Source organism: Vigna unguiculata, chromosome 3, assembly GCF_037176805.1.
Source record: "Vigna unguiculata cultivar grain cowpea cultivar isolate G323 ecotype 2 chromosome 3, ASM3717680v1, whole genome shotgun sequence".
Classification (NCBI taxonomy): domain Eukaryota; kingdom Viridiplantae; phylum Streptophyta; class Magnoliopsida; order Fabales; family Fabaceae; genus Vigna; species Vigna unguiculata.
Window position 1 is genome coordinate 13,451,952 of NC_140794.1, and position 27,117 is coordinate 13,479,068.

General features: G+C 33.4%; 3 protein-coding genes across 3 annotated transcripts; 2 read left to right on the forward strand and 1 right to left on the reverse strand.

Moving 5' to 3' along the window:
* Positions 1 to 1,552: 1,552 nt before the first annotated feature.
* LOC114176041 (polygalacturonase inhibitor 2) lies at positions 1,553 to 2,884 on the forward strand. The gene has a single exon (XM_028060945.2). It carries the CDS (start codon positions 1,691 to 1,693, stop codon positions 2,690 to 2,692), a length of 1,002 nt encoding a protein of 333 aa, XP_027916746.1. The 5' UTR covers positions 1,553 to 1,690; the 3' UTR covers positions 2,693 to 2,884.
* Positions 2,885 to 12,838: 9,954 nt separating this feature from the next.
* On the forward strand, positions 12,839 to 14,185 carry LOC114176985 (polygalacturonase inhibitor 2-like). The gene has a single exon (XM_028062191.2). It carries the CDS (start codon positions 12,995 to 12,997, stop codon positions 14,003 to 14,005), a length of 1,011 nt encoding a protein of 336 aa, XP_027917992.1. The 5' UTR covers positions 12,839 to 12,994; the 3' UTR covers positions 14,006 to 14,185.
* Positions 14,186 to 18,972: 4,787 nt separating this feature from the next.
* Positions 18,973 to 27,016, reverse strand: LOC114176259 (alpha amino-terminal protein methyltransferase). Its single transcript, XM_028061236.2, has 8 exons — positions 26,704 to 27,016; positions 26,423 to 26,567; positions 26,088 to 26,146; positions 22,804 to 22,920; positions 21,833 to 21,934; positions 20,950 to 21,004; positions 19,710 to 19,807; positions 18,973 to 19,341 (listed from the first exon to the last, which is right to left on the reverse strand). Exons 1-8 carry the CDS (start codon positions 26,953 to 26,955, stop codon positions 19,216 to 19,218), a joined length of 954 nt encoding a protein of 317 aa, XP_027917037.1. The 5' UTR covers positions 26,956 to 27,016; the 3' UTR covers positions 18,973 to 19,215.
* Positions 27,017 to 27,117: the final 101 nt, after the last annotated feature.

The following is a 27,117-nucleotide window of genomic DNA, read 5'->3' on the forward strand; positions in this document are numbered from 1 at the left end:
CTTGTGTAAAGCTCCAAAAATTTTGTATTTATATTCAAATTAAATATGATTTAATCAAGAACCAAATGAAACAAGAACCAACTTAATTGAATAACCATAAAGAAAGTTATGCACCAAACAAGCAATAAAGGTCAATGTTGTCAACAACCAAACTACAATGATCTTGCGATAAAAATTGCTCTCACTATAGAGCTCTAATTCAAGATCCGACCGGTCAAAGTCATGTATTAAGGATCAACTGTTAAAATATCAGCTGTTAAAATATCAGCTCGATACAACGGTTAACGAAGTAGGAACCTTCATTTTACGAAAAGTGTGCAGTGCTGTAAACAACCAAACTACAATTACCTTGCGATAAAAACTGCTCTCACTACAGAGCTCCGATTCAAGATCCGACCAGTTAAAGTCAAGAATTATGTGTTAAGGATCAGCTGTGAAACTTTCAGCTCGATTCAACGGTCAACGAAGTAGGAACCTTCATTACGAAAAGTGTGCAGTGTAGAAAAAAATAGCGCCACATCAATCAAACATATTCAATCCATAACGAAAATAAGTACACTGTATTTCAAAGAAAAAGGAGTTCTAGCTTCCCTTACCTGGAGTGAGCTAACAAAAGACTTTGACACCAAACAATGGAGTACAACAACTCTAGGGGCAGATTCAAGAGGTGGGTAGAAAATTGTTGAGCTAACGTGAAGAGAGCCAAAGTCCAAACCCTAGTAGAAGGTGGTTGCATCTCTAAGAGATGGGAAGAAGTAGTTTTTCTGAAAAAATGAGTGGAATGAGATGGTTAGGGCAATAAGGATCTTGAATATCCTATGGGGCAGCCATTAGGCCCAACATATGGGAATAAGCCCTAAAACATTATGATTGAAAAATAAATGAACCTTACAATTTTAATTTTTTTAGTGGTGTAATATGATAATTTAAGAGTGATTGAAATGGTAGATTAAAATTAACTCAAAAAAAATATGTCAAAATATTATTATCATATCTTTAATAATGTTATGAATGAATGAGTCAACTTGTATGATGCGGTAACTAAGGTAAGCACGCTGCATTCATTCCACTCTGTAACATTGATATGCTAAGATGCCAACTTTTAATGCTTTATTCAATGGAATGCCACTATTCTCAACAAATTCGGCCCTTTTACTACGTGCTGTCCATTTCGTTATTATGTTTTGAGCTAGCTTCTGAAAATGTCTTCATCGGTGTGGTTAATCTATTTCCTCCTTTTTCAACATATCTCTTCTCTGTGAAACCAATTCTCAAGTCAATTCTCTATCTTATCTAATTCTGTCTTACATACTCAGAAGTTGCTAAATCTTGACTAACTTCTCTTACTTCATCTAAATATAGCGTTAGTATATTAATTGAAATATCTTTTGCTTCGTTAATTATTACTTTCTTTAACGCCGACACTTTATATCTGCTTATCAGGATAGTGTTTGGTCTAATCAATATGGTTGGGTTGAGATGTTTTTACTGAAATTGAGAAAATTGGTATTAAGTCTTCTACATTGGTATAAACCTCAACCCACTGGGCGCGTGCATGCGTGACCTTCCAGAACACTTCATCGGATAAATTGACTCCTAGTAGTCAAATATAGCAGCTTGAAGGATATAATATAACATACGACATCCTCATCCATTTTTAATACCCAAACAAATCACATTCCAAACAAACATGTCTTCAACCTTCACCATAGTTTTACTCATAGTTGTGTTCTTGGGCAGTGCACTCTCGGAGCTATGCAACCCACAAGACAAGCAAGCCCTTCTCCAATTCAAGAAAGACCTTGGCAACCCCACCACTCTCTCCTCATGGCTTCCAACCACCGACTGTTGCGACAGAACCTGGCAAGGTGTTTTATGCGACACCGACACCCAAACATACCGCGTCAACAACCTCGACCTCTCCGACCTTAACCTCCCAAAACCCTATCCCATCCCTTCCTCCCTCGCCAACCTCCCCAACCTCAATTTTCTCTACATTGGTCGCACCAACAACCTCGTCGGTCCGATCCCCCGCGCCATCGCTAACCTCACCCAACTCCGTTATCTCTATATCACCCACACCAATGTCTCCGGCGCAATACCCGATTTCTTGTCACAGATCAAGACCCTCGTCACCCTCGACTTCTCCTACAACGCCCTCTCCGGCACCCTCCCACCCTCCATCTCTTCTCTCCCCAACCTCGTTGGGATCACCTTCGACGGCAACCGAATCTCCGGCGCCATCCCCGACTCCTACGGCTCCTTTTCCAAGCTCTTCACGTCGATGACCATCTCCCGCAACCGCCTCACCGGGAAGATCCCGGCGACGTTTTCGAATCTGAACCTGGCGTTCGTTGACTTGTCTCGGAACATGCTGGAGGGTGACGCGTCGGTGTTGTTCGGGTCGGGTAAGAACACGCAGAAGATACATCTGGCGAAGAACTCTCTTGCTTTCGATCTGGGGAAAGTAGGGTTGTCAAAGAACTTGAACGGGTTGGATCTAAGGAACAACCGTATCTATGGGACGCTGCCTCAGGGGCTCACGCAGCTTAAGTTTCTGCACAGTTTGAATGTGAGCTTCAATAATCTGTGCGGTGAGATTCCTCAAGGTGGGAACTTGCAGAGATTTGACGTGTCTTCTTACGCTAACAACAAGTGCTTGTGTGGCTCTCCTCTTCCTGCTTGCACTTGATCATTTCATTTCCAGATTTGGTAATATATGGATGCATAATGTTTGCCTTTGTATGAACATCTATGGTGGTGTCTGCACCTCATCAACGCTTAGATTGAGAAAATTATTTTATAGGACATATGATGTAATAAATGTCTTCTATCATTATCCATCCTATAAAGTGAATAAAAATGTTTACTTTTGTTAGTACTATTCGCTCTGTCCCACAGTTAAATATAATTTTTTTATACATTTTAACTAAAGTAACACTTCCTCCGTAGATAGATCAAACTTATTTCATTCATTCCTTTAACAAAGCGACTAAAATAAGTTAAAAAAATTATTTAGTGGAAACAAATTTAAATATTAATATTACTTTATAATATAAATATCAATTATTTTTTAGATAATTATAAATACTAAAACTTTGTATAATTTGTACCTGGAGGTAATACTTAGGAAGTGTTGCTCTGCTGCTACAATAATAAATTTACTACACCCAACATTTTACTTTTAGTATAGTTGTTTAATATACTCTCATTATCACAACAAGTGGTAAGAAAAAAAAAATCTAAAAATAAGTATTTTCTTTTTATATTCTCATAAGTTCAGGTCAGATATCAATTTCATATGAAGATTTTATTAAAAAAAACATGAATATAAAATACGAGGGATCACACTAATTTCATGACAAAAATACATTACACATAAGACAAAAAATACCAATAATATGAAAAAATTAAGTAACATACACAGATGAAAAAAGTGAACAAAAACAATACCACTAAAGCTCAATAATTAAATTCCTTAACGTATTAAACCCACCCACAAATAAAGGACCTTTAAAACTTATTATATCTTTTAAGAAATTATTATTTTAGAAGATTTAATATTAATTTGTTTTTGTCTACCTAACCTGACTTCCTTGTAATTTCAAGTGGTTTGTTATCCTTCTCAAGTTAGAATTTTGGTTTAATTATGTCTTTGATCTCTATTTTGGAGTCAAAATCTCAAAATGGTACCCAAATTTTTAAAAGTCTCAAAATGGTCTCCTTTTTTGTTGAAACGTCTCACGTTTGCCCTTTTCGTTAAGTCAAGATTGACGCTGTTAGAGGGAGTGCCACGTGTCAGTTCCTCGATTTTTTGACTTTTTTATTAATTTTTTTTTGAATTTTTTTTATTTTTTATTTTTATTTTTTAAATTTTAAATTTTTTAAAAAAATTAAAAAAATTGTCACGTGTCAAGTTGTCATTGTACCACGTGGCGGTGACAGTGACGCGTGTCATATTACGCCACGTGTCATTTTCTTAGTCCTAATTTGGTCCATTTATTTTAATTTGTCTCAATTTAGTTCCAATTTTTGTAAAAATTAGCAATTTTGTCCCTCTCCAAATTGAAATCAAATTTAATTTTATATAAATGTACACAAATATTTCCATCAAAATTGATATTTCAAGTAAATATTTTTAACCAAATTATGTTCATTTAATTAATATTTTACATTGAACTTTATTTAAAATGGTGTAAAAGTTGTTAATAGAAAATAATGTTAATAGAAAAAAATTCATAAATTAACTAGTTCATGTTACAATAAAATACATATAAATTTAAAATTTGAAAACAATTTTAAGTAAAGTTGAATGTCAAACATAATTTTAAATAAACTTAGCTATGTTAAAAATATATAATAAAAATATCAATTTGAATAAAAATATCAAATTTAATAAAAATATTTGTATAACATTTATATAAAATTAAATTTTGTTTCAATTTAATGAGGGACAAAATTGCTCATTTTTTCAAAAATTGGGACTAAATTGAGACAAATTAAAATAAAGAGACCAAATTGAGACTAAGAAAATGACATGTGGCATAATATGACATGTGTCATTGTCACTGCCACGTGGCATGATGACAGCTTGACACGTGGCAATTTTTTGATTTTTTTAAAAAAGTTCAAAAAATTAAAGTAAAAAATAAAATAAAAATTAAAAAAAAAGTCAAAAAATCGAGGAACTGACACGTCCCTCTAACGGCGTCAACCTTGACTTAACGGAAAGGGCAAACGTGAGACGTTTCAACAAAAAAGAAGACCATTTTGAGATTTTTAAAAATTTGGGTACCATTTTGAGATTTTGACTCCAAAATGGGGACTAAAGACATAATTAAACCTAGAATTTTTCATCTCATCAAGTATATTAGTCTATTAGAAGTATTTTCAATTCTTCAAGAAAAAGGAAGGATTCCTTAGATATCAAAAAATTCATAACTATCTTAGAATTGCAATAAGGTGAATCTAAATGTTGTAAACCTTACAAACTATTTTAATGACCCACTTGTTTAGGGAAGATGTCTATGTGTATCATGATATTCATGTTGTGGATTATTATTACCGGTTAATCATTATTAGTGAATTTTATTTATATTCTTTTTAAATAATTAAGTGTTAAAAATAAAATTACTAATGAGATAAATATCAATGATCGAAAAATTATTTAAAATTTGATTTTATATATTTTTATTTTTATTTAAACCTATAAAATTAAAGTTATTGTTAAAAAATTTAATTTCTTAAAGTTTATACTTTTGTGTAATTCATTTTAGAAACATCAAATTTGTTTTCATTAATATGTTAATGTGCAATTTTATTTTAATTATGTTTAAAAAAAAATTATCTAAATTTATGTTTTAAAGATTTAATTTTAAATATTTTACTTTAAACTTTTAAAAAATAACACGTAAACATACAACAAAATCAGTAGATATGTTTTTCCACGCCGGTGAAAAAAGACAAACCCTAAATCTTAAAATTTCTTTTCCAAGAATAATTCTCGGTTGGTAATCAAATCATCCACGCTTACAAGAATACAAATGAAAGAAATATGGAAACAAAAGAAAGAAAGAAAAATTCAATTAGTTAAGTAATTTGATAAAAAGAGAGTACTCACATACTACCTTAAAGGAAAATAATGGAGATTAAATATCAGAGGAGATTACAAAAACAGGCAAAGTGGTGAAACTTAAGAACAGAATCTGAGAGCACAAAATCAAAGATGAAGTTGCAAAGAGTAAAGAGGGGCACTTGAACAGAAATAGGGATCACACTACTACAATGGCTATAGTGGTTGTGGAATCACACTCTGATTGTAGTGGTTGTGGCACGGTTAGCGCTGCTACTTAACGGTGACAAAATAATCAATGAGTTAGTATATGAGTAAGAGAGATGAAATTGAAAGAGGAAAACGAAATCAAATACAACAACACAGAAACTGAAATCAAAATCAATGATGCAGGGAAACGAAATCAAAATTAGTAGGATATGAAAATGAAAACGAAATTGAATTGAAATGTGACGAAATTGAAAATAGGAGATGAAATCGAAAGAGAAAGAGTGATAAAAAGCAAGGAGACGAAATTGAAAACAAGAACGATCTTCATTACCTTAAACTTCAAGCAAGAACGGTGGAGGTACGATGGAGGCATGCACGCAAAGGCTCCATTTCCTTACTCATAGGATAAAACGATGAGAAAGAAAGAGAGAAGGAGATGGTAACGCAGGTCATCTAATTAAAAAAATACAAAAAAGGAGAAAAAAAGAAAGTTAAATTATGTCTTTCGTCCCTATTTTCATAGCGAAATATCAATTTGGTCCCTCTATTTCTTTTTCTCAATTTGCTCCCTATTTTGAGAAATTTGCTGCAATGAAGTCATTTTTGTTAGTGATACAGTAACAATGTTAAATGGGGTATCACGTGTCAGTTCTTGAATTTTTTGAATTATTTATTTACTTTTTGAATTTTTTTAAAATTAAAAAATTGCCACGTGTCTAGCTGACATCGTATCACATGACAGTGATAGTGTAATGTGGCAGTAACAGTGCCACATGTCATTATTATGTCAGGTGTCATTTTCTCATTCTTAATTTGGTTCTTGTATTTTAATTTTTCTCTCAATTTAGTTCAAATTTTTGTAAAAATTATACAATTTTGTCCCTCTCCAAATTGAAACAAAAATTAATTTTTATATAAATGTTATACAAATATTTTTATTAAATTTGATATTTTTATTCAAATTCATATTTTTATTATATATTTTAACAAAACTAAGTTTATTTAAATTTTTGTTTCACATTCAACTTTACTTAAATATTTTTTCAAATTTTAAATTTATTTGTTTTTTTATTGTTACATAAACTAGTTAATTTTTTAATTTAAATAATTTTTATTTATACACCAACTCAAACATTTATATATAAATTACTGAGCTTTACACATTTTAAAAAATATACAATTATTTGAAATATAATTCAAATAAAAAAACAATATTAAAATATGATGTAATAAAATATCAATATAATTTATGAATTTTTTTGTTATTAGCATCATTTTCTATTAAAACCTTTAAAATAATTTTAAATAAATTTTAATGTAAAATATAAATTTAGTTAAACTTAATCTTGTTAAAAATATTTACTTGAAATATCAATTTTGATAGAAATATTTGTGTACATTTATATAAAAATTAAATTTGGTTTCAATATAGAGAGAGACAAAACTGCTTAATTTTTACAAAAAATAGGACTAAATTGAGACAAAAATTAAAATACAGAAACCAAAATGAGAATAAGGAAATGATACCTGGCATAATAGTGACACGTGGCATTGTCACTGTTATCACTACCATGTGGCACGATGTTAGGTTGACACGTGACAAATTTTTTTATTTTTTAAAAAAATTAAGAAAATTTAAAAAAATTCAAAAAATCCAAGAACTGACATGTAAAATCCCATTTAACATTATAACTGCACCACTTATGGAAAAGACTTAATTGCATCAAATTTCTCAAAACAAGAACCAAGTTGAAATAAAAGAGAATAGAGAAACCAAATTAACATTTTATTAAAAAATAAATACCAAAAAAATAATTTAACCAAAAAAGAAACAAAGAGGGCATTCATCGAAGTTTCTTAAAGAAAAGCCAATTACTTAAATTGAACTTTTAATACATTTTCAATGTGTATTTTTTATTAAATATTATTATAACCCCAACTAATAAATTCTCGACTAAAATTATATATTTTTGTATTGACCATTTAATAAAGAAAGTACAATGAAGTGGATTTGTTGCCTAACCCTTTATCATTCCTGCCCATAATGGTAATAAAAAAATTTATTTTTTAACTTCGTTTTTATATGTATATTAATTTAGATATTTTAAAATATATATTAAAAATAATTTTAGTATACCAGGAACGGTGAAACTTAAATACACGATAAATAAAATCAATAAAGATTCTTGACTTTTATTTTTCCACTTAATAACATGGAAATATTTTTAATTAAATAATCTTGTAAATAGTTGAAATGTTAACGGTAACATCTCAATTTTAGCAGCTTAAAACTAATAAAAGTAGGAAGTTTCATCATAGTTCCAAAACAGATAGTCCCAGATAGTCCGGGTGTACACAATATATTAATACCGTCTTACAAAAGATGTGACGTGACTATAAAAATATATCACTTAGACACTCAAATTAAACTAATAAACTCTATACTTAAACTGACCACTGCAAAAGCTCCCACTGGAAACCTCATTCTTATAAGACCCAGGAAAATTAATTAATTAATTAATAAATGCGGGTAGAAGGCGTCTTTATGACATTAATTGTTGTTTAATGTGACGTGGAAAAGTACTAGCTCAAATGGTTGAGAGTACTTTGATTGTGTTAGAGGACTTGGGTGAGTCCTATGTATGCCAATTATGTGTTGTTGTTTTATGATTTATTTTTAATAATATGTAAGAGTGTGGAATTTGAAATGTAAACTTATGTTGATTGTGTATATCATCGAATGAGAATTGCATAGTGGTAGTGCTTTGGCCTTGTGAGTGGAAGGTCACGGGTTCAAACCTTGGTAGACAGAACTTAACCTTTATTTTTATTAAATTTGGTTTGGAGTGAATGTGGAAAGGTATAGAACCTAGCAGAATGGGCGCTGCTCCCTTAGTTTTCTGAGATGTGCTTGGTGGTTGGACACATGATGGGCATGGAACTGGTTGAGTTCCCGTCGGCTACTAATGGGCGAGGAGTCCTTAGTATGGTGATTACATGTGTCGGGCGCACGATGGACAAGGAACTGTTATGTTCCTGTCGGCTACTATTGGGTGAGGAGTCCATAGTATGGTGATTGCGTGCGTGCATGGAACTGGTTGAGTTCCCGTCGGCTACTAATGGGCGAGGAGTCCTTAGTATGGTGATTACATGTGTCGGGCGCACGATGGACAAGGAACTGTTATGTTCCTGTCGGCTACTATTGGGTGAGGAGTCCATAGTATGGTGATTGCGTGCGTGCCAAGGTCCAAGTATGATACTTTGATGTTTGACTACGGACGAGGAGTCTCTAGGGCAGGACTATGAGCGAGATAGGCTCATAGGGTTGGACCACGAATGAGTTAGTTTCGTGGAAGCATAGGGAAGTCCCAAGACCTAGTTTATGCATATGACTCATGATGGACTATGAGGTCATGGTTGGGTGATTTGAAAAGTATGAGAATTGTAGTTATGTAATTTGGGTTGGGAAACATGTTTGTTTGTATATCTGTTATATTTTCATTGTTCATAGCTCACCCTTTCTATGTGTGTGGCGATGATCAGATATCTTGTTATTCGGGAGCAGATGATGTGACAGGTGGGCCAGGAGATGCTTAGACTCGGAGCGAGGGCTAGCAGGGGATACTTTTGTATATACATATAGGATATGTTTATGATTTTGTTTTGAGAATATTATGTAAACCTGGCAGGAGCCATTGATTTTTTTGTATTTCAGTTTTATGAATTCTGGACTCCTGGTTTTATGGCCTTGTATATTATTGTGTTTTGAACTTTATTTATTTAATATCAGTAATATTCTTTAGGGATGTTACAATTCTCAACACTAAAACGATGACTCTTCATCCTCCAGAGCCTTTGACACTGCAATCACATCTGCTCCCACCGAATAGGTGATCATCGCAAAAGGAAAACATACAACACGAGACAAACACACAAAAAACAAGGGTAAGCTAATCTCATTAAAGGAATCATATAGTTCAATTATAAACAGAAATCATGCAATCTCTCTCATTTTCACCAGAATCACATAGACCACCACAAACACAATGCAAATCTAGACTCGATATCCAGATTATGTAAGCGACATTGGATCTCTTGGTGGCGTGCACCTATGACGGTTCCCAAACTCTACAGAGTTTGGACACGGAGTTATCACCCAACCACTCCCAAGGTAAGTCCCCTTCGCGTCTGTGACTGAATTGGGTCCACAGACTAGGACGTCTTGCTACTCCTCACGACATAATCCATTACACTCTTCATGAGCCTTAATGGTTATTGGAGCGTCAGGATACCAACCAAACTAAGTCCTTATGTCCTTACATACACTAAAACATTCCTCTTAGAATTTCCCTTGAAATCCTAGTTCAACCAAATCTTCTTCATATTTCAACTTCATGCAATTTCACCACACATATTACCAGTCATAACAATTCATGCATATCATAACTAAGTTCACATTTTAACATTTAAACATAGCTTCATCCATTAGAAACAGAGAAATAACACTCAACTGCAGAGGTTCTCAACCAAGCTAAAAGGTCTCGCCCAGGCGAAAAGGGCTATCTCGCTTAGGCGAGTCATTCTCGCCTAAGCGAGGCTTGAAACAGAGAACAACCCCAACTCTGGGCGAATTCTCGCTCAGGCTAAGCTGTCTCGCTTAGACGAGAGTGACTCTCGTTCAAGCGAAACTGGCTCGCCTAAACGAGATCTCGCGCAAAGATAGGGGACGAGTTTCTAGTGTTTTCGCTTAGGTGAGGGCTGCTCGCTCAGGCAAAAATACTAGACTCTCAATCTATTCTCACATGCAACAGTCCAGAAATCTAGCACAATCCAATCATACACTCAATTACATAGTTCAAGCACTCATACAACACTCAATCATGCAATTCAAAGTCATCAGAATGATTTCTATACGAAATTCAAGCAAAACAATTAGCTTCCCTAACCTGTTATCCTGTTTAGAACTCTTTATAAACATCAATGCCTTAAAAACGTCAACACCTCTAACTCCACAGGATGCTCTATCTACACATAGAAACATCACAAGAACGATCATGACATATCGTTAGGATCACTGATCAGCAGAGACTCATACGGATGATTAAAACGTCGCATGCAAACAGAATAGGACTCGCATGCAACAGAAAACAGAGAAAGACTAAAAAAGAGAGCGGAAACTCAACTTACGCGAACGGAGAAACTGATCGGTCCAATTTCAAGAGCTCACCGAGAGGATCAATCTTATGGTCTTGGTTCTTCAATCAGACGACCAGAGAGACAGAACCTCAAGAGAGAAGTCAGAGTACTCTATAAAAGTAGTTTCTAGAGATATGATGTGTTTTAAAATAATGAAACTCGTTAATAACAATTCTATTTATACTCAAATCTTTTAATATTAAAATAATTGAGTTTCACTATTCTTAGACCGTTATCATTTTTAAAACGCCATTTTCTAAATTAACTAATACGATTCATCAATAACTCGCATTGATATAGTATAACATAAATCTCTGACAAACTAACGATGAATCGCATTTCACGTACAAATGGCTTAGAACTCAAAACATTTTTGTGAAACTATCATTTTCATTTTCTTTTTCTTTTATCAGCAGAACTCAAGCATATCAATTCCAAATTACGAGGATTTGAATTCAACAATAAGCCGATTTTGAAATTTGCATTTGAAAAGGTTGGATAATACGCTGTACTAAGATAGTGTTAGGTTTATAAAGGAGGGGTTTCACTGGGGAGAACAACACCAATGAGATCTGAGCCTAACCACATAAGACACTAACACCACTCTCAACCCAAAACCTTAAGGCAATGAGTTTATGGGCCTTGATCCTTATATGGTGCTCTACTTTCTCAATTCTGGTCAATGTGGGACTTAGACTCACACTTGGATTCCTAACATTCTCCCCCTCAAGGGTGAGTACCCCTTCTCGTACCGCCGTTCATCTTAACGGGACACGCTTACCTGGAAGTCTTGCCAGGAAGACTTTCGATACAAGGACCATACTGTACTCGTCTGAGCCGGTTTCAACCATCGGCTCTGATACCACTTGTCAGGTTTTACAGAGGGGGTTTCACCGGGGAGAACAACACCAATGAGACCTGAGCCCAACCACATAAGACACTGACACCACTCTCAACCCAAAACCTTAAGGCAATGGGTTTATGGGCCTTGATCCTTATATGGTGCTCTACTTTCTCAATTCTGGTCAATATGGGACTTAGACTCACACTTGAATTCCTAACAGATAGAAGATACACCCAATAATATCTGAAAAGAAAAACTAAGTGTCTGAACTTGCAGGACATCAAAGGAATCCAATGCTAAAAAGACAAAGGCATAAGTACATCAATTAAGGACAACAACCCTCGAAAATATGTTTTAGAAGCAGAACAATAATGTGGACAAAGTCATATCTTCTCGTATCTTCATCCTTCTCGTCCAGGGGAAGAATAAAACCTTGTAGATAATAAAGGGTATCAAAGAACCACCCAAAAATAGAAAATAGATTTGAGAACTTTGGTTCAGATTTGTCTCTCCATTATACAGAGGGAGAACCAATTTAAAGTTTCCAAAAAGCCTGTGTTGTAAATAATATCTCCACGCAACCTTGATCTGCTTTTAATTATGTCTACTTCTAAATAAAGAAAACCAGAATTTGGAAATATCATAAAAGATCTCCAAAGATCAAAGTACCGTAGCTGGCAAAATTCTTCTTCAGGTAGGCCAACTTATACTAAGAATGTATATATGTCAATGACAGAATATAACTATGAAACTGATAATTTTTTATCACTTCAATTCAAGTTTGGATATCAGTAATAATAGCAGGTAAACATGCATGCTAATGTGAATTACCCCCAAAAATGATAAACACCGTGATCTGCAGTAAATATTAACAAAAAAATGAAACAAAATATTCATCATTAAGACCAACGTAACATTGAAACATCTACATTACATCATATTATCCAGTGTACGGTGTAAAACCATGTACCAAGAAAAGCAAGGGGTGTTCAATAACAAAACAACAACACTGATGAAATAAAACAAAAGTGACTCAGTAACAAAATAACATCATTGATGAGTATAACTTTCTCTTTTTCTCTGTATCTCTCTTCCCTCCACAGTTCTATAAATCTCCCAAAGCATCCATTTTTCACAAAACCAAACCACACCGAATCGGAATCCCTGCGAACATGGCACGCTTAAGCATCATCGTACTCATCATGGTCCTACTCTGCAGAACTGCACTGTCGGAACTATGCAACCCACAAGACAAGCAAGCCCTTCTGCAGATCAAGAACGAGCTTGGCAACCCAACCACCCTCTCCTCCTGGCTCCTAAACACCGACTGCTGCAACCCGGAATGGGAAGGTGTCTCATGCGACATCGACACCAAAACGTACCGGGTCAACAGCCTCGACCTTTCCGACCTTAGCCTCCCCAAACCCTACCCTATCCCTTCCTCCGTCGCCAACCTCCCCTACCTCAGTTTTCTCTACATTAGCCGCATCAACAACCTCGTCGGTCCAATCCCCCCCTCCATCGCCAAACTCACCAAACTCCGTTTTCTCTACATCACCTACACCAACGTCTCTGGTCAGATACCCCATTTCTTGTCCCAGATGAAAACCCTTGTCACCATTGATTTCTCCTACAACGCCCTCTCCGGCACTCTCCCTCCCTCCCTCTCCTCTCTCCCCCACCTCCTCGGAATCTCCTTCGACGGCAACCGCATCTCCGGCGCCATCCCGGCCTCCTTCGGCTCCTTTCCCAAGCCTTTCACGGTGCTGACACTCTCCCGCAACCGCCTCACCGGCAAGATTCCGGCGACGCTGGCGAAGCTGGACTTGGCGTTCCTGGACTTATCCCAGAACATGCTGGAAGGAGATGCGTCGGTGCTGTTTGGGGAGAATAAGGAAAGGTTGCAGAAGATAAACCTGGCGAAGAACTTGCTGGCCTTTGATTTAGGAAAAATAAGGTTGTCGAAGGCGAAGGACTTGGCTGGTTTAGATCTTAGGAACAACCGTATCTACGGGTCTCTTCCAAAGGTTCTTACATCTTTTAAGTATCTTAAGCGTTTGAATGTGAGCTACAATAATCTGTGTGGTGAGATTCCCAAAGGTGGGAAGTTGCAGAGATTTGATGAATCTTGCTATGCTCATAACAAGTGCTTGTGCGGTTCTCCACTTCCTGCTTGCACTTAGTTACTCTCACCATTCACAAAAATAGGTATTATGTGTGTTTCTCCTTCATCTTACACGTGGTTTTAATGCTGTAATTAATCCACGTTTAACCTGTGTTTTTAGTGTTAATAATGATACCTATTACAATGTGATGCTATGCTATCTGTATTTTGATTGGTGTCCTGCATGGGCTTTTAGTCACTTTGATGTTCGTATTTAAATTTATGTAGTCAATATTCTAATCCTGCGTTTCTTAGAAAAAAATATAATTAAAATGTTTAAAATGATAGAATAATTTGAAAGTAATTGAAAAATATGAAAATGAAATTGCATAAAATTGTAATCCCGTGAAGCATAAAGACAAAAAAATGCAATGGAGTACGGAAAAGGTGAAGAAAGCAAACAATAGGAAAAAGACGAAAGGCAACTGAGTTTGATGGCTAGTTTTCCTAGAAAATGACGCAATATGATAATTACACTAACTATTTTCAAGTGTGACAACATTATATCATTTCTTTATATTCTTACTTTTTATATAATTTTTAATTATTTACTAATATTAGTATGATGTATTTTTATTTTTAACATTAATATATATATAGAGAGAAAAGTTACCATTATTAAAATAGTTTTCCTAAAGGACTTTTACTTTTTTGAAAATCTATACCAAAGAATTTTTCTTTTTGTGATTATTTTTCAAAATATTGATTTTATCATTTAAATATAATAATTTATTAGATTTTTAAAAATTGATTGTTACTTTTACAAAATTTTTATAAAATTGAATGTCTTTATTTTTTTTTTCTTCTTTATTTATGAATGATTATTCTTTTAACACAACCCAGCGTTATGCTAGTCTATTTTAATGCTTGTTCTTTTGGGTGTATTTTCTCTTCAAGGATGAAGAGCCGCGGATTTGTAATGCTAATCCGTGTTCATTTGGAGCTATTCAAGAGTGAAGGAAGGAAGGAACGAGGGAATTCACGCTGAGACATCGTTTTTTTAAGGAAAATAATTTTATTATTACTAAATTTAAAATTTTGACGATTTTTTCTTATAACTTTAGGTGTTATTTTTTAAGTAATTTTTTATTCTCTTATTTTTTCATTTTAAATATCTCAAAACTATTTAAAAAATATTACTTCATGTTGTAAGAAAAAATTGTCAAAATTTAATAGTTAAAATATCATTATTTTTTTTTTAATTTAGCTTGAAGTGGGATTATTCAAGGGTGAGATACGAGATTTTATCATATTATTCTTGTTAAAAGCAAGTGGATTATAGGTGCATTGTTAAGTTTTTAAGTGATGGGAATCAGTTTGGGGTGAGAAGAAACTAATTCAGTGATTATATAATTTAACAAAGAAAACTAAAATCGATTATAAGTTGGGCGGAATCGGTTCCCGTGATTTGCGAGGTGGGGAGAATTATGGTGAACGGATTTCCATAACTTTTATACATAATATATATGTGACACACAAATTATGTTTGTTAAGTCTTGCACTTCTAGTCTTCTATATAAATTTCAAACTTTAATTTCTCTAATTGTATGGACGAAGCCTCCGACACTTTAGATCACTTGGCTCACAATGTTGTGTAAATAATATAAAGAAGTTAAATATATTTTTAGTCTCTTAATTTTCAATGAAAATTAAAATTAGTGTATCTTCAAAATTTTAATCCAATTTAGTTACTTAATTTTAAAATTGCATGAATTTATTTTTTGTAATTAAATTTTGTTAAGTTTATTTGACGTTTCAAATGTGTTACATGATAGTTTATTCGCTAACATTAAAGCAAAAATGTGTCTAAACGATGTAAATAACTCAAATATTGCCATGAAATGTTTTTAAAACGTTAAATAAACTTTACACAAATTGTGATTAAAAAAACTAAATCCATACAGTTTTAAAGTTGTGGGACTAAATTTAACTAAAATTTCGAAAAATGACTAATTTTTACCCAAAATTAAGGAATCAAAACCATATTTTAACCACAATATAAAATTGATATTCCTATGTTGAATTTATTTCTCTACATCTCTAAATTAATATTTTTGAATTTGGAGTATTTATTCTCTCACACACACACACACACACCTACATCCACACCTCCCACTCATATATATATATATATATATATATATATATATATATATATATATATATATATATATATATATATATATACTTAAATAGTCATTTGGTCCTAGTTTTGGTTGACTTTTTTTCACTTCGGTCCTACTTTTGAAAATATTTTCAATTTGGTCCTACCTTTCGTAATTTTTTTCAATCAACTCTTTTTCGTTAACTCCGTCTAAATCGTTAACGGAACAGTGGCCAGCGTGGTTTTTTTGTGTGACGTGGATACTATTCAGTGACGTGACGTGTCCGTTTGCACTGTGCTGACCATTTAATTGTAATTGCAGGTTCATTTTAGGGTTTAAGTTGAATTAAATTGGGTTTAGGATTGTTTATGTCGAATTGGGGATTTGGGGGTCGAATTGAGGATTTTTTCATCGCCCTGTGAAATTCTGGAATTGCGCCTTTGAGATCAATTTCTGGCATCCAAGGTTTACGCTCATCTTTGTAAAATTGTAGCAAAGGGAAAAACGTGTTCGTCGTGGAGGTATGTCCTGCTTTAGGGTTTTATTTTTGCTCAGTATTGATTAGGTTTAGTGTTAATGATTAGGGTTTTGTTTATGCATTTCATGGAATATTTTAAATTGTAGTTGTTTTTTCGGTGGTGCATTGTTTATTGTTTTCGTTGGTGACCCACCATTTTTAATTGTTTGTGTTGTCGCTAGCTGTGTGCATCACTGCAATGTCTCCGCAATCGCAAATTGGGGGTGAGCCTGAAACCCTAGAACCATCATGGCAGGAATTGCAAGTTTGGTGAATCCAACTATTGCAAGAAGATGAAGATGCCCCACGAGACATTCCTTTTCAGCTGAACTTTAATGGAAAACAACCACAATGAACACAAACCCTAAATTTCAATTTAAAATCTGGGCTATGACAGTGCAAACGGACATGTCACTGAACAGTATCCACGTCACACAAAATTACCACGCTGGCCACTGTTTCGTTAACAATTTAGACGGAGTTAACGAAAAGGAGTTGATTGAAAAAAAATTACGAAAGGTAGGACCAAATTGAAAACATTTTCAAAAATAGGACCAAAGTGAAAAAAGTCGACCAAAACTAGAACCAAATGACTATTTAAGCCTATATATATATATATATATTAATTTTTATTATAAGAATAAAATAGTAATTTTATATTTTAATCTATTTATTTATTACATCAATAAAATGTATCACAAACTTTTCCAAATTTCACTTTCAAATCTATTTACTTTTACCTTCAAATCTCTCAAAAGAAATACAAAAATTTTACCTTTAAATTCACTCAAATACATTTTTTCACTCTTGATCATATTTATCTTCACAAAAAACACACCTATGAGTGACTTTTTTTTTCTTTTGTTAATATTAGAGATAATAAGACTTAAACGTATGTAAACATTAAATTTAATTTATTAAAATTTTATTTTAATTACGTTATTCTTCTAAATTTGTAAAGTTAGTATTAGTCATCACATTTTACTTGATTAATTAAGATTTGATTAACATTGAAAAATAATTTGAAATCTATATTAATTGTAAGGGATTGAAATTATTAGTTATAATTTACAAGGGATTGAAATTATAGTTATTAAATTTATATTCACGTTTATAACCAATTAAAATATGAATAATTTTTATCTCTTCATATTTCTTTTATTCTATTCAAAAGTATATTTAATTTTGTATATATTTATAATCAAACATTCTATAACTTGACTATTGCATTACTTCCTAGCAATCTGGTGCTTCAACTTAAAAATCCATTTTACTACTAAACTTGGTATAGTTGCTAAAATCCTTGACATTTATTATGGTTCTCTGAACTGTATATCGACTTATATTAGAAGAATTTTGGAAACCATCATTGTGAGTAGAATACTTTTTAACTAATATAAATAAGGTGTTCTCTTTATATTGTTTTGTTCTTCATAATCTTCCTTCTTCTTCGTGTCCTCCCACTGTTTTTCTTCTTCATTACCTGTTATTAGTGTTCATAATCCTTCTTCATTTCTTCTTGCTCGTTGATCTATTTTGATGCTACATGGAAGCCATTGCTAAAGTGATTTTTAGGCATCAATGCTAAGTGGTTTGATAGGCCAATTTTAAGCTATCTAACTCACTCACATCAATCACAAAAAAGAATCATGGGAGATACTTTTAAACTTACGTAAAATTAGTATTTTTATTTTGGTTTCCGAATGTTGAAAGAAACTAAAGATATTTTGCTCGGGAATTAGAAATGAAGTGCACTCAATTGGTGTTCATGGAAGGGATGAAATGTGGAAAATAAAGTGGCTGTGAAGCTTCAGAAGTGTTTTGTTGTTTATGATGAGTCTGTATTTCGCAAGTTGATTCTTATTTTGCGAGTTCTTTCCCTTTAAGAGTGACTCGCAATTTCAACCAGGGAAATGCAGTTAATCTGAACTGTTTATTGCAACAACTCGCCATCATAATCATTTATAAGTCCTTACTGTTCTTTCAAACTTTCCCAACTTGTAGTCTTGCCTCCTTTAGTGTCTTCAAGATCATGATGTCATCAACATGAATAACAAAAACTCATTTCACGAATCAAAAACTTATGTTATGCATCTGTAAGTAACAGTTGTACAAGTAGCTGTTATGCCAAACACAACTACTCCTTGCCTGTTTATTTCTAAGCGGTGTTTAACAACAAAAGTTTTCGATTTGAAAGGATTTCTTAGTCATTTTATGCACACTCTTTGTATGTACAAATGGCCCTTGCCCTTGTCATTTTTGTCCATTTAATCTTTCAATGTATTCTTTGAAAAACCAGCGCATCAAACTCCAAGTATGAATTCATATTCCGAAACATGTAGTCCTGCACTAAGAAACTCATGCTAAACCACCAACCAACATGTCATCAAGTGATAGCAAAGTCGTCTCTTGTTTGTTCATTGTAGTATTACAAAAACTCAAAATTCACCTTTCCATAAATTTCTGATAGCTGAGAACTAAAAATTTGCATTCCGCATAAGAGCCTATTACAGTGGCTTGACTCAACAAATGAATGCCTACTATACATACAACATCGACCATCTCTCAATTGAAAGAAAAATGGTTTAGGGTGAATATGGAGAATATTCACATAATGGTTCTAGGTCTATTAATTGATGTTTTGGATTTTGCACGGAGAGCCCTTTTAGGTGCTTCTGTAGTTAATGCATACATCTTCACGGCAAATAATTCTTCAGGAAATCCTTTCTGATCCTGATGGAACAAAATAGCAGCTTAGAAAACAATAGTAAAACTAAAAAGGGGTTGGTGAAAACTAAAAAGCAAGTAGAAAGAGACTCCCAATAATATCTTGTTCTCACAAAATAAGAGACCGAACCTGATAGGACACAAAAGGAATCCTATGGTAAAACTTAAAAAGTAAATAAACCAAGGACATCACGTGAAGAGCTCTTTCTACATGCTTTTAGAAGCAGAACAATAGCGTGAAACACAGATGATAAAATCTAACTTTTCAGGAAATAAAACGTACCCTACAACATACTTTTTATAGGAAAACAACACTCGTTTCTCTGATTACAACAACAACCATTCCATATTTCTTTTATAGATACCTAATTTACCTTTAATCTGTAAACATGTAATCCACATTGTGAAAATAGCTCTTTGAAGTACTTATCAGATCTTGTAACGCTTCGATCTTCATTGTCAAGCACAAATCCTGCACGATAGAATATAGAAAGTTTGATTGCAGAAATTATTGGGAATAGGTATAAAGGGAGGACAAGGAATAGTCAATAATAAAGTTATATTGATATTGGTATTAAGGATGTGATATAGGAGATTAAATAAAACAGTCATGAACATGAAAAACTTAATCCTAATTAAATAACAAAAACAGAACATGAAAAATAAAGAAATGTGAAGACTATTCTTGAGATCATGTAACATTAGGATACAATCATGATATTATGAGATATCCTCAATAGATATTCTAACACAGTCCCTCAAACTAAAAATGAAACTAGAACTAGGCATGTTTGATATGAAAAATCATTAGAAGAAAAAAGTGACAGAGAATTGTTTCGGCGTGAATGCGGAGACAGTTGATTACCCTCCACCACTGGGAACACACTAAACGATATAAACTATCCACTACTGTGCTTCAAAATGGTAGAAAAAGTTTCAGTGTTCAAATTAAACTCATTTTGTGCTTAAAACAGCTAATGATCAAAAGCTTACTACCAAGAGCTTTAAAGAAGTGACAAGTCCCCACATTTCAATTAAAACTTAACACGCTAATACAATTTGTTCCCCTCAACTTTCACCCCAAGGAAGTTTATTTGTGGTACTGTTCTAACATCTTAACATTGAGTTATAAACTTAAAATTGTTTTACTCCATCATTTAAAATTTTAGTCCTTTGTACCTCGGCTCAGGACACTGCATGTTAGGGAAACCATAGGAAGCTTGGAGAAGATGAATGTATGTTCAAATACTAAACGGTTGTTTGGATAATCTATTCCATCAACATTTCTATGAAAGAAAATAAAATAATAAAATAAACTTCTTCATAAGCTAATGCTAGCTCATGCACAAGTTAAAAATAATCTTCTAGAGAAGTTAATACGAAAAAAATTCTACAAATTAGCTATATTTAGCTTGTGGAGAAACTCGGTCAATTTTCCTTATCTTCTTTTTTCAAAATGCTTATGGAGAAGTTTATCCAAGACCATACAGTCACGTTTGATATATAGGTCTTAGAAAAGGTGTCAAAGCCAGCTTTATTAGTTTATAATAAAATGGAGGAAATAAATCATTCAGTATCATTAGAAAGAATAAAATGCATCAAAGATGAAAGTACCAGATCTGGCAATATTCTCCTTCAGAACGAAAAATCCACCTGGTTTGAGGCCAACCTATGGTAATGTATAAGCCAATGCCATGAGACAGAGTACAAGAATGAAAGTGATAAAAGTTATGACTTCAATTCAAGTGAGAGACAACAGTAATGACAAGCAAACACTGAGTGCAAAAAAACGAAAGACAAATTAGTGAACCCACAAATTAACAAATCACCAACATTATAATAGCTTCAATCAAACAAAACCATCATAAGGTTACAAATAAAATGAAACTGTATATGATTATGTACAACCAACAAACCAATGAAAGCACAAATCACTAAGCTTTAATAGTGATAAAAAAAATTATATACAAGCTTTCTGATTATATAAAATATTTCTGCATAACCAAATTGCAAATAACAGGTACAGTTTCTTCCTATAACCAGATCCGCTTAAATGTTTAGTGCAAGAGAAGACTATTTTTTACTACTATAGAAACAGAAATATTCCATTACAATGATTATATGTATATATTATACATGATTTTAGAAATGGTGACTAATTTCTCAATCTAATCTCATTCACTACAATTACACGAGACATGTATATTTCTAGCAAGCACCCAGGCAAATAATGTTTTTAAATATATGACAAATGAGAACCAAAATGAACAACTTCAATCATTGCTGAGGAGAAATAATTAATAAAATACATTACATTACTTTATCAATGCAATTACACATCTTGGTCATTCTAGGGAATTGGTAGATAAAGATGAAAATGTAAATACTTAAATATATGGAACCTTCCCTAGTACAAAATTACTTGTTTTATTTATTTATTTTCCTTAACTCCCAATTAAAAATAGCCTAATTATTAAATAAAGAATGGACTGCTTACCTTTGCTCTCTTGAAAAATGAAACAAAATCTTCATCCGTAAGATGACCAATACACCATTGAATCCATATTACATCATATCTTCCAGCCTCTGGTGTAAAATCCTAAAGCAAGGAAAACAAGAGGTGCTCAATAACATTACTGAAGAATAGCAAAAAGTGGTACTAAATGTCAAAAGTGCTAGGGATATCACATTAACTTGAATGTTTCGATTAAAGACTATCATGAACATGGTCTCAAAATACGTAGTTACTAATTTATCTTAGGAGTAGATAAGAAGATGAAGAGTTGGTAGAGACAGCAACCATTGAATTTGTAGCATTATAAATACCATAGAATGTCTCTTAGAGCATTTACAATAATATGTAGCTTCTTCGAGGCCTGCATCTTAACAAAGATAAATGCTAATTTCCAGATTTTATTTACTGGTTAAATGTTCATGAAAAAAAAAAATCTCACCAAATACTGCCTGAGAAAACTCATGTTTTACCTGACACCCAGAAAATATGGAAAGAGATAACGGTGTTTAAAAGACAAAAACATAAAATAGAAGTCCACTTAGTGTTTGAACTATCGAAGTAACTTCGTAAAATTATAAGAAATACCAGTCTTCCTATTATTCAATAAAGAATTTATAATAAATGCCAGTTTCCAGGTAGCTATTTACTTGTTAGATGTGAGCTCATAAAAGAAAAATACACAATATTATTTGTGAAATCTTACAATGTCCCATAACAGCCAAATAATAAGGAAAGCCATAACCAGCGTTAAAAAAATATAATATAGAACTTCAATCATAGGAATTTTGTTCATATTAGCTATTTTATCTATTTTACATAATTTGTCCTATCCACCGCAAGATCCCACCACAGAGGGAGCTTTATCACACCAGGTTGCACACCACTGTACTATGGCTAGAATATAATCTGAAGAAAGAAATATGCTGTCATTTTCATAGAGGATAAGTACACACCTGAAGAGGAACACAGTAAAAATTAACAGCTTTGTGCACTGCATTTGTCTGACATCCCAGAGCCAAAGTTTCGCGTGCAGTCTCCAAGAATTGTGATACTGGCTCCAGGAGATCAACCTGAAATTTATAGTCAACAAGAAAGTATAAGATGATAATTAACTATCCCTAAAATATCACAACATGGTGGAATTCCAGATTGAATTTAAAGATAAAGAAAATTATAGACAAATAGAAGAGAGGCTAATGTACATGTGGGGCAAATCAATAATTATATATATATATATATATATATATATATATGCGGATCAGTGGCTTACAACAGAAGTTTAAGGAAAGAAAGAAAAACATCTCCCCTAGGACTATGATGAAGGATTGACCTCAATCAAGGATGGAGGCACATGCTTAAGAAGACTAAGCATGTTTAGAAAGGAAGTTCACTAATCCTTCATCCCTTTCATTTATGCTTGTTATTTTTGATTCCCTAAGTTGACTTAGTTGAATCAACTTTAGTTGACTTGTTGACCTTTGACTAGGTTTGACTTGTTGACTATAGTTGACTTGACTTAAGCCAACATGCTAATCTATGTTTATTTGCTTTGTAGGTTAATTAGGAGTAAGAAAGCAATGCTAGGTGGCACATGGTGATTGGGGAGCATAAATGATGTGGAGGAGAGAGTAAAGCAAAGGCATAAAGCATAAAGAAAAAGGCATAAAGCAAGTGTACCTATGTACCTTTGGTCTCCTTTGTTTTTAGCACACTATGGCCACTTTCTAGAGACATATGAGACACATTCTTGGTCTCCTTTTGTCCTAGAACGAAATTAGCCTTGCACACACCATAGTTAGCTCTTTTGTCTCTCATTTTTGTAACCTTATTTGACCTAGTTTCTAGAAGCTAGGGTTAGGTTTTTGTAGAGACATCCTTAGGTATCTTTTATTTGCTTAGAGGCCCCTAAACTCTTCTATATAAGGGGTGCTCCTAGACATGTAAAAGGGTTGAACATTTTGAAGTAAAAACACTCTTGTGTCTCAACCATTTGTGAGAGTTTCCTCCCTTGGGAGTGAAACTTGTAAGCCTTATCTTGCATAGCAAGTGGCGGCACACATCCACTCATCTTCAAGGTTGCCATGGCTTCTAGCCTAGCCTTGTAGTGGCGTGCTTCTCACATTTTTACCATTTCTTTCCTTTCCATTTTATGTTTTCTCCTTCCTTTAATTGTTCTTGGTTTTCTATGGTTTATGTGCCTTCCATTTCCTTTTTGTTTTGAATCAATCCATCATCTTCTTCTCTTGAGCTTTGTGAAAGGAACCTTCACATCTAGATAGCTTGCTATCTTAATGTCCAGTGGGGATTTCGCTTAGCTTTCTTAATCAACTCACACCATATTCAAAAATATAAAAAGGAACAAGATAATCCTTCATCAGACTATAAGTTACAAATAGAGAGACAACACAAAACAACTTTTGCTCAAAAGATATTAAATTGAACCCAAGCTCCTCTCAAGGATTTTTATCCAAAAGTTAGCTTGTTGATCATTGGAGCCAACAAACTCTGTGCAAATTTCCTTGAACAACAATTTTTCTCTAACAAAATGACAATTAATTTCCATGTATTTTGTCCTCTCATGAAAAACAAGGTTGGAAGCAATGAGAAGAGCTGCTTGATTTTCATAATGCATCCTACTTTGCTTTCAAAATATCTCAGTTCCTGGAGAAATTGTTTTATCTACACAAGTTCACAAGTGATTGATGTCATTGCCCTATATTCAACGTCAAGTAAATACATTATGTTTATTGCTTTTCTAAGAAATAATATTCTCTCCAATGAAAAACAATATATAGTAGTGGAATGTTTATCTATAGGAGACCATGGTCAATCAGTATCATAATATCTAGATATTTCCGTACTTCTTATCATCATATAGAAAACCTTATCTTGAAGCCTTTTTAAGGTATTTGAGAATGCAAATGAGACCATTCTGGTTATCAATGCAAGGAGCCTACATAAACTAACTAACCACACCAACTACAAAAGTTAGGTCAAGCTCAGTAATAGTAAGATAAATAAGTTTTCCCACAAGTATTATGTATCTCTCTAGATTTGAAAATGGTTCACTTTGTTTTACCATTAATCTTTTATTTGAACCCTTAGGACTATCCACAGGTCTACAATCAATCATTCATTACTCTGGAAGCTCAACTTCTTCCATTGTTCAACACTTGATGATATTTCACTGTTGTCTATTCCAAATGATCATGAAAACCTTGGTCAATTTGTGGGTTACATGCACCTGACTAAGCCATGCAGAGAAATGGTGCCTGAGGGAGAATGTTCTAATACCAAGTTGAAAGAGTATATATGAAGAAAAGAGCTTGAGAGATATTAATTTAAATCTCCCTTCTGATTCAAATTCATATATATAAGGACCAGTGGCTTACAACGTAAGCTTAAGGAAAGAGAAAGAAATACAACACAGCTTTTGCTCAGAAGATAATATAAACTATTCTAACAATAACATAATAAATAAAAGATAGACGCCATATCCAGCAAGTCATAAGAGAAAAAATTAGAGAGGAAATAAAAACAAAGCAAATGAAAGCCTCCAATATCATGCTTCATAAACAAACAATAAAAAAAGATAAATATCAATGTGATGTAGTTAGTAAAAGCCAGGATGATGCACTGTTTAGATACTTGATAAGAATTTAATGGAGCATGTTTCAAGTTAGTGTATCTTCATTGTTAGAACAACAGTATGACACTAAAATGCTCAACCTGAACACAGCCAGAATAGTTATATAGTTCAACCTAAAAGGTTAACATAACCTGTTTGTGAGTTATGTTTACATAGCTTGGTACAATCAAATCCGGGTAGAATTATACCCAGCAGTACTTCCAAATATATGGAAATTGAGGCTTGTAAACTCTATTATTTAGTAACATATATAGATGTAGAATTCCCTACCAGCTGTTTGATCTAAGCAGGGGTATGCATTAATTTAAAGAAGGGGTAAACAATACTAAGAGTACTAAAGTAGTGCCATCAAAGAGCAATGATATGGTAAAACATCAGATCCAACAAGCACCTGAAACATTTTTTTTTTTGCATATTAAACAATACTAAGAGTACTAAAGTAGTGCCATCAACATATGATCCACTGACTTTTCATTGGAATTTTCACGGGCTCACCGCATCAACAATTACTCAATATAAGTGTCGGTACTCATGAACTATAGAATACTGACTCGGAAGAAATAGATAACGAAAGTAAATCTCACAAACCTCATTGAAGTATCTTATTAAAAGATTTTTGGTAACTCTGCCAATCCCAGAACCACAATCTGAAATTCAAGAGTTGGCTGATTAGAACATCCATGTCCAAAAATAAATATTAAAAGGGATTATTACATTCAACAAAAGCAGATTCCAAATGTCATAAATCCCAAAAACACTCAGAAAATCAAACTAAAACACAATAGTCACCTTTCACAAGGAAAAAATCAAGTAAAATCTAAGCAAAAATCCCATTCGATTTAAAAATCTATGAAACATCATCGCTAAGAATCCACTGGTTTTCACTAGTGGGGTTCAATAACAAAGGGACAACGAAAGAGTACCAAGAACAACAAGGGGTTGGCGTCTGGCATCAGCAGGAAAACGTTCGGATAGGAGGATCTTCAAAAAATCCTCACTGCAACTTATGTCAGGCTCATTCACATTTGCAAACCCTCCCAAAACTCCATCCATAGTTGGATTAACACCCTGCTCTCACAAACAATAAAAAAGCAAACTTTACAACAACATATTAATTGCAACAAACCCCAGAAGATATATCCAATTTTTTTGAATTTCTTCTGGAAAAAACAGAAACCCACATAAGAAACAGAGACAGATATACCTCCCAGTAGGAGACGCCGTCGCGGTACCACTGGGTCTTCTTACTAGGGTCACCCGTGTGTTCCCTCCACATTTCATCGGCAGTCTTGAATTCACGGCCATTGGAATCTAAGCCAGTGGCGTCCATACAGCTGATATTCCGGTTCGGGGAAAAAGAGAGAGAAGGAAAGTGCGAATGAGTAGCTGAAGCAGTGAATTCCCGAGAGCGTGTGCGACCGCTAAACAGAGAATAAGGAACCCAATGGCACAGCATACTCAAGACTCAAAAAGAGGCCCAAGATTTCTTCTGTGTGTCGCACTGTTCTTCAGCATGGAAAATTAAATTAAATTAAAAATTAAAAACAGAATTTAAGTTTATAAATCTCATTAATCCTTCCTCCTTCGTAGAGATAATAGTCGCTTATATAATTACTCT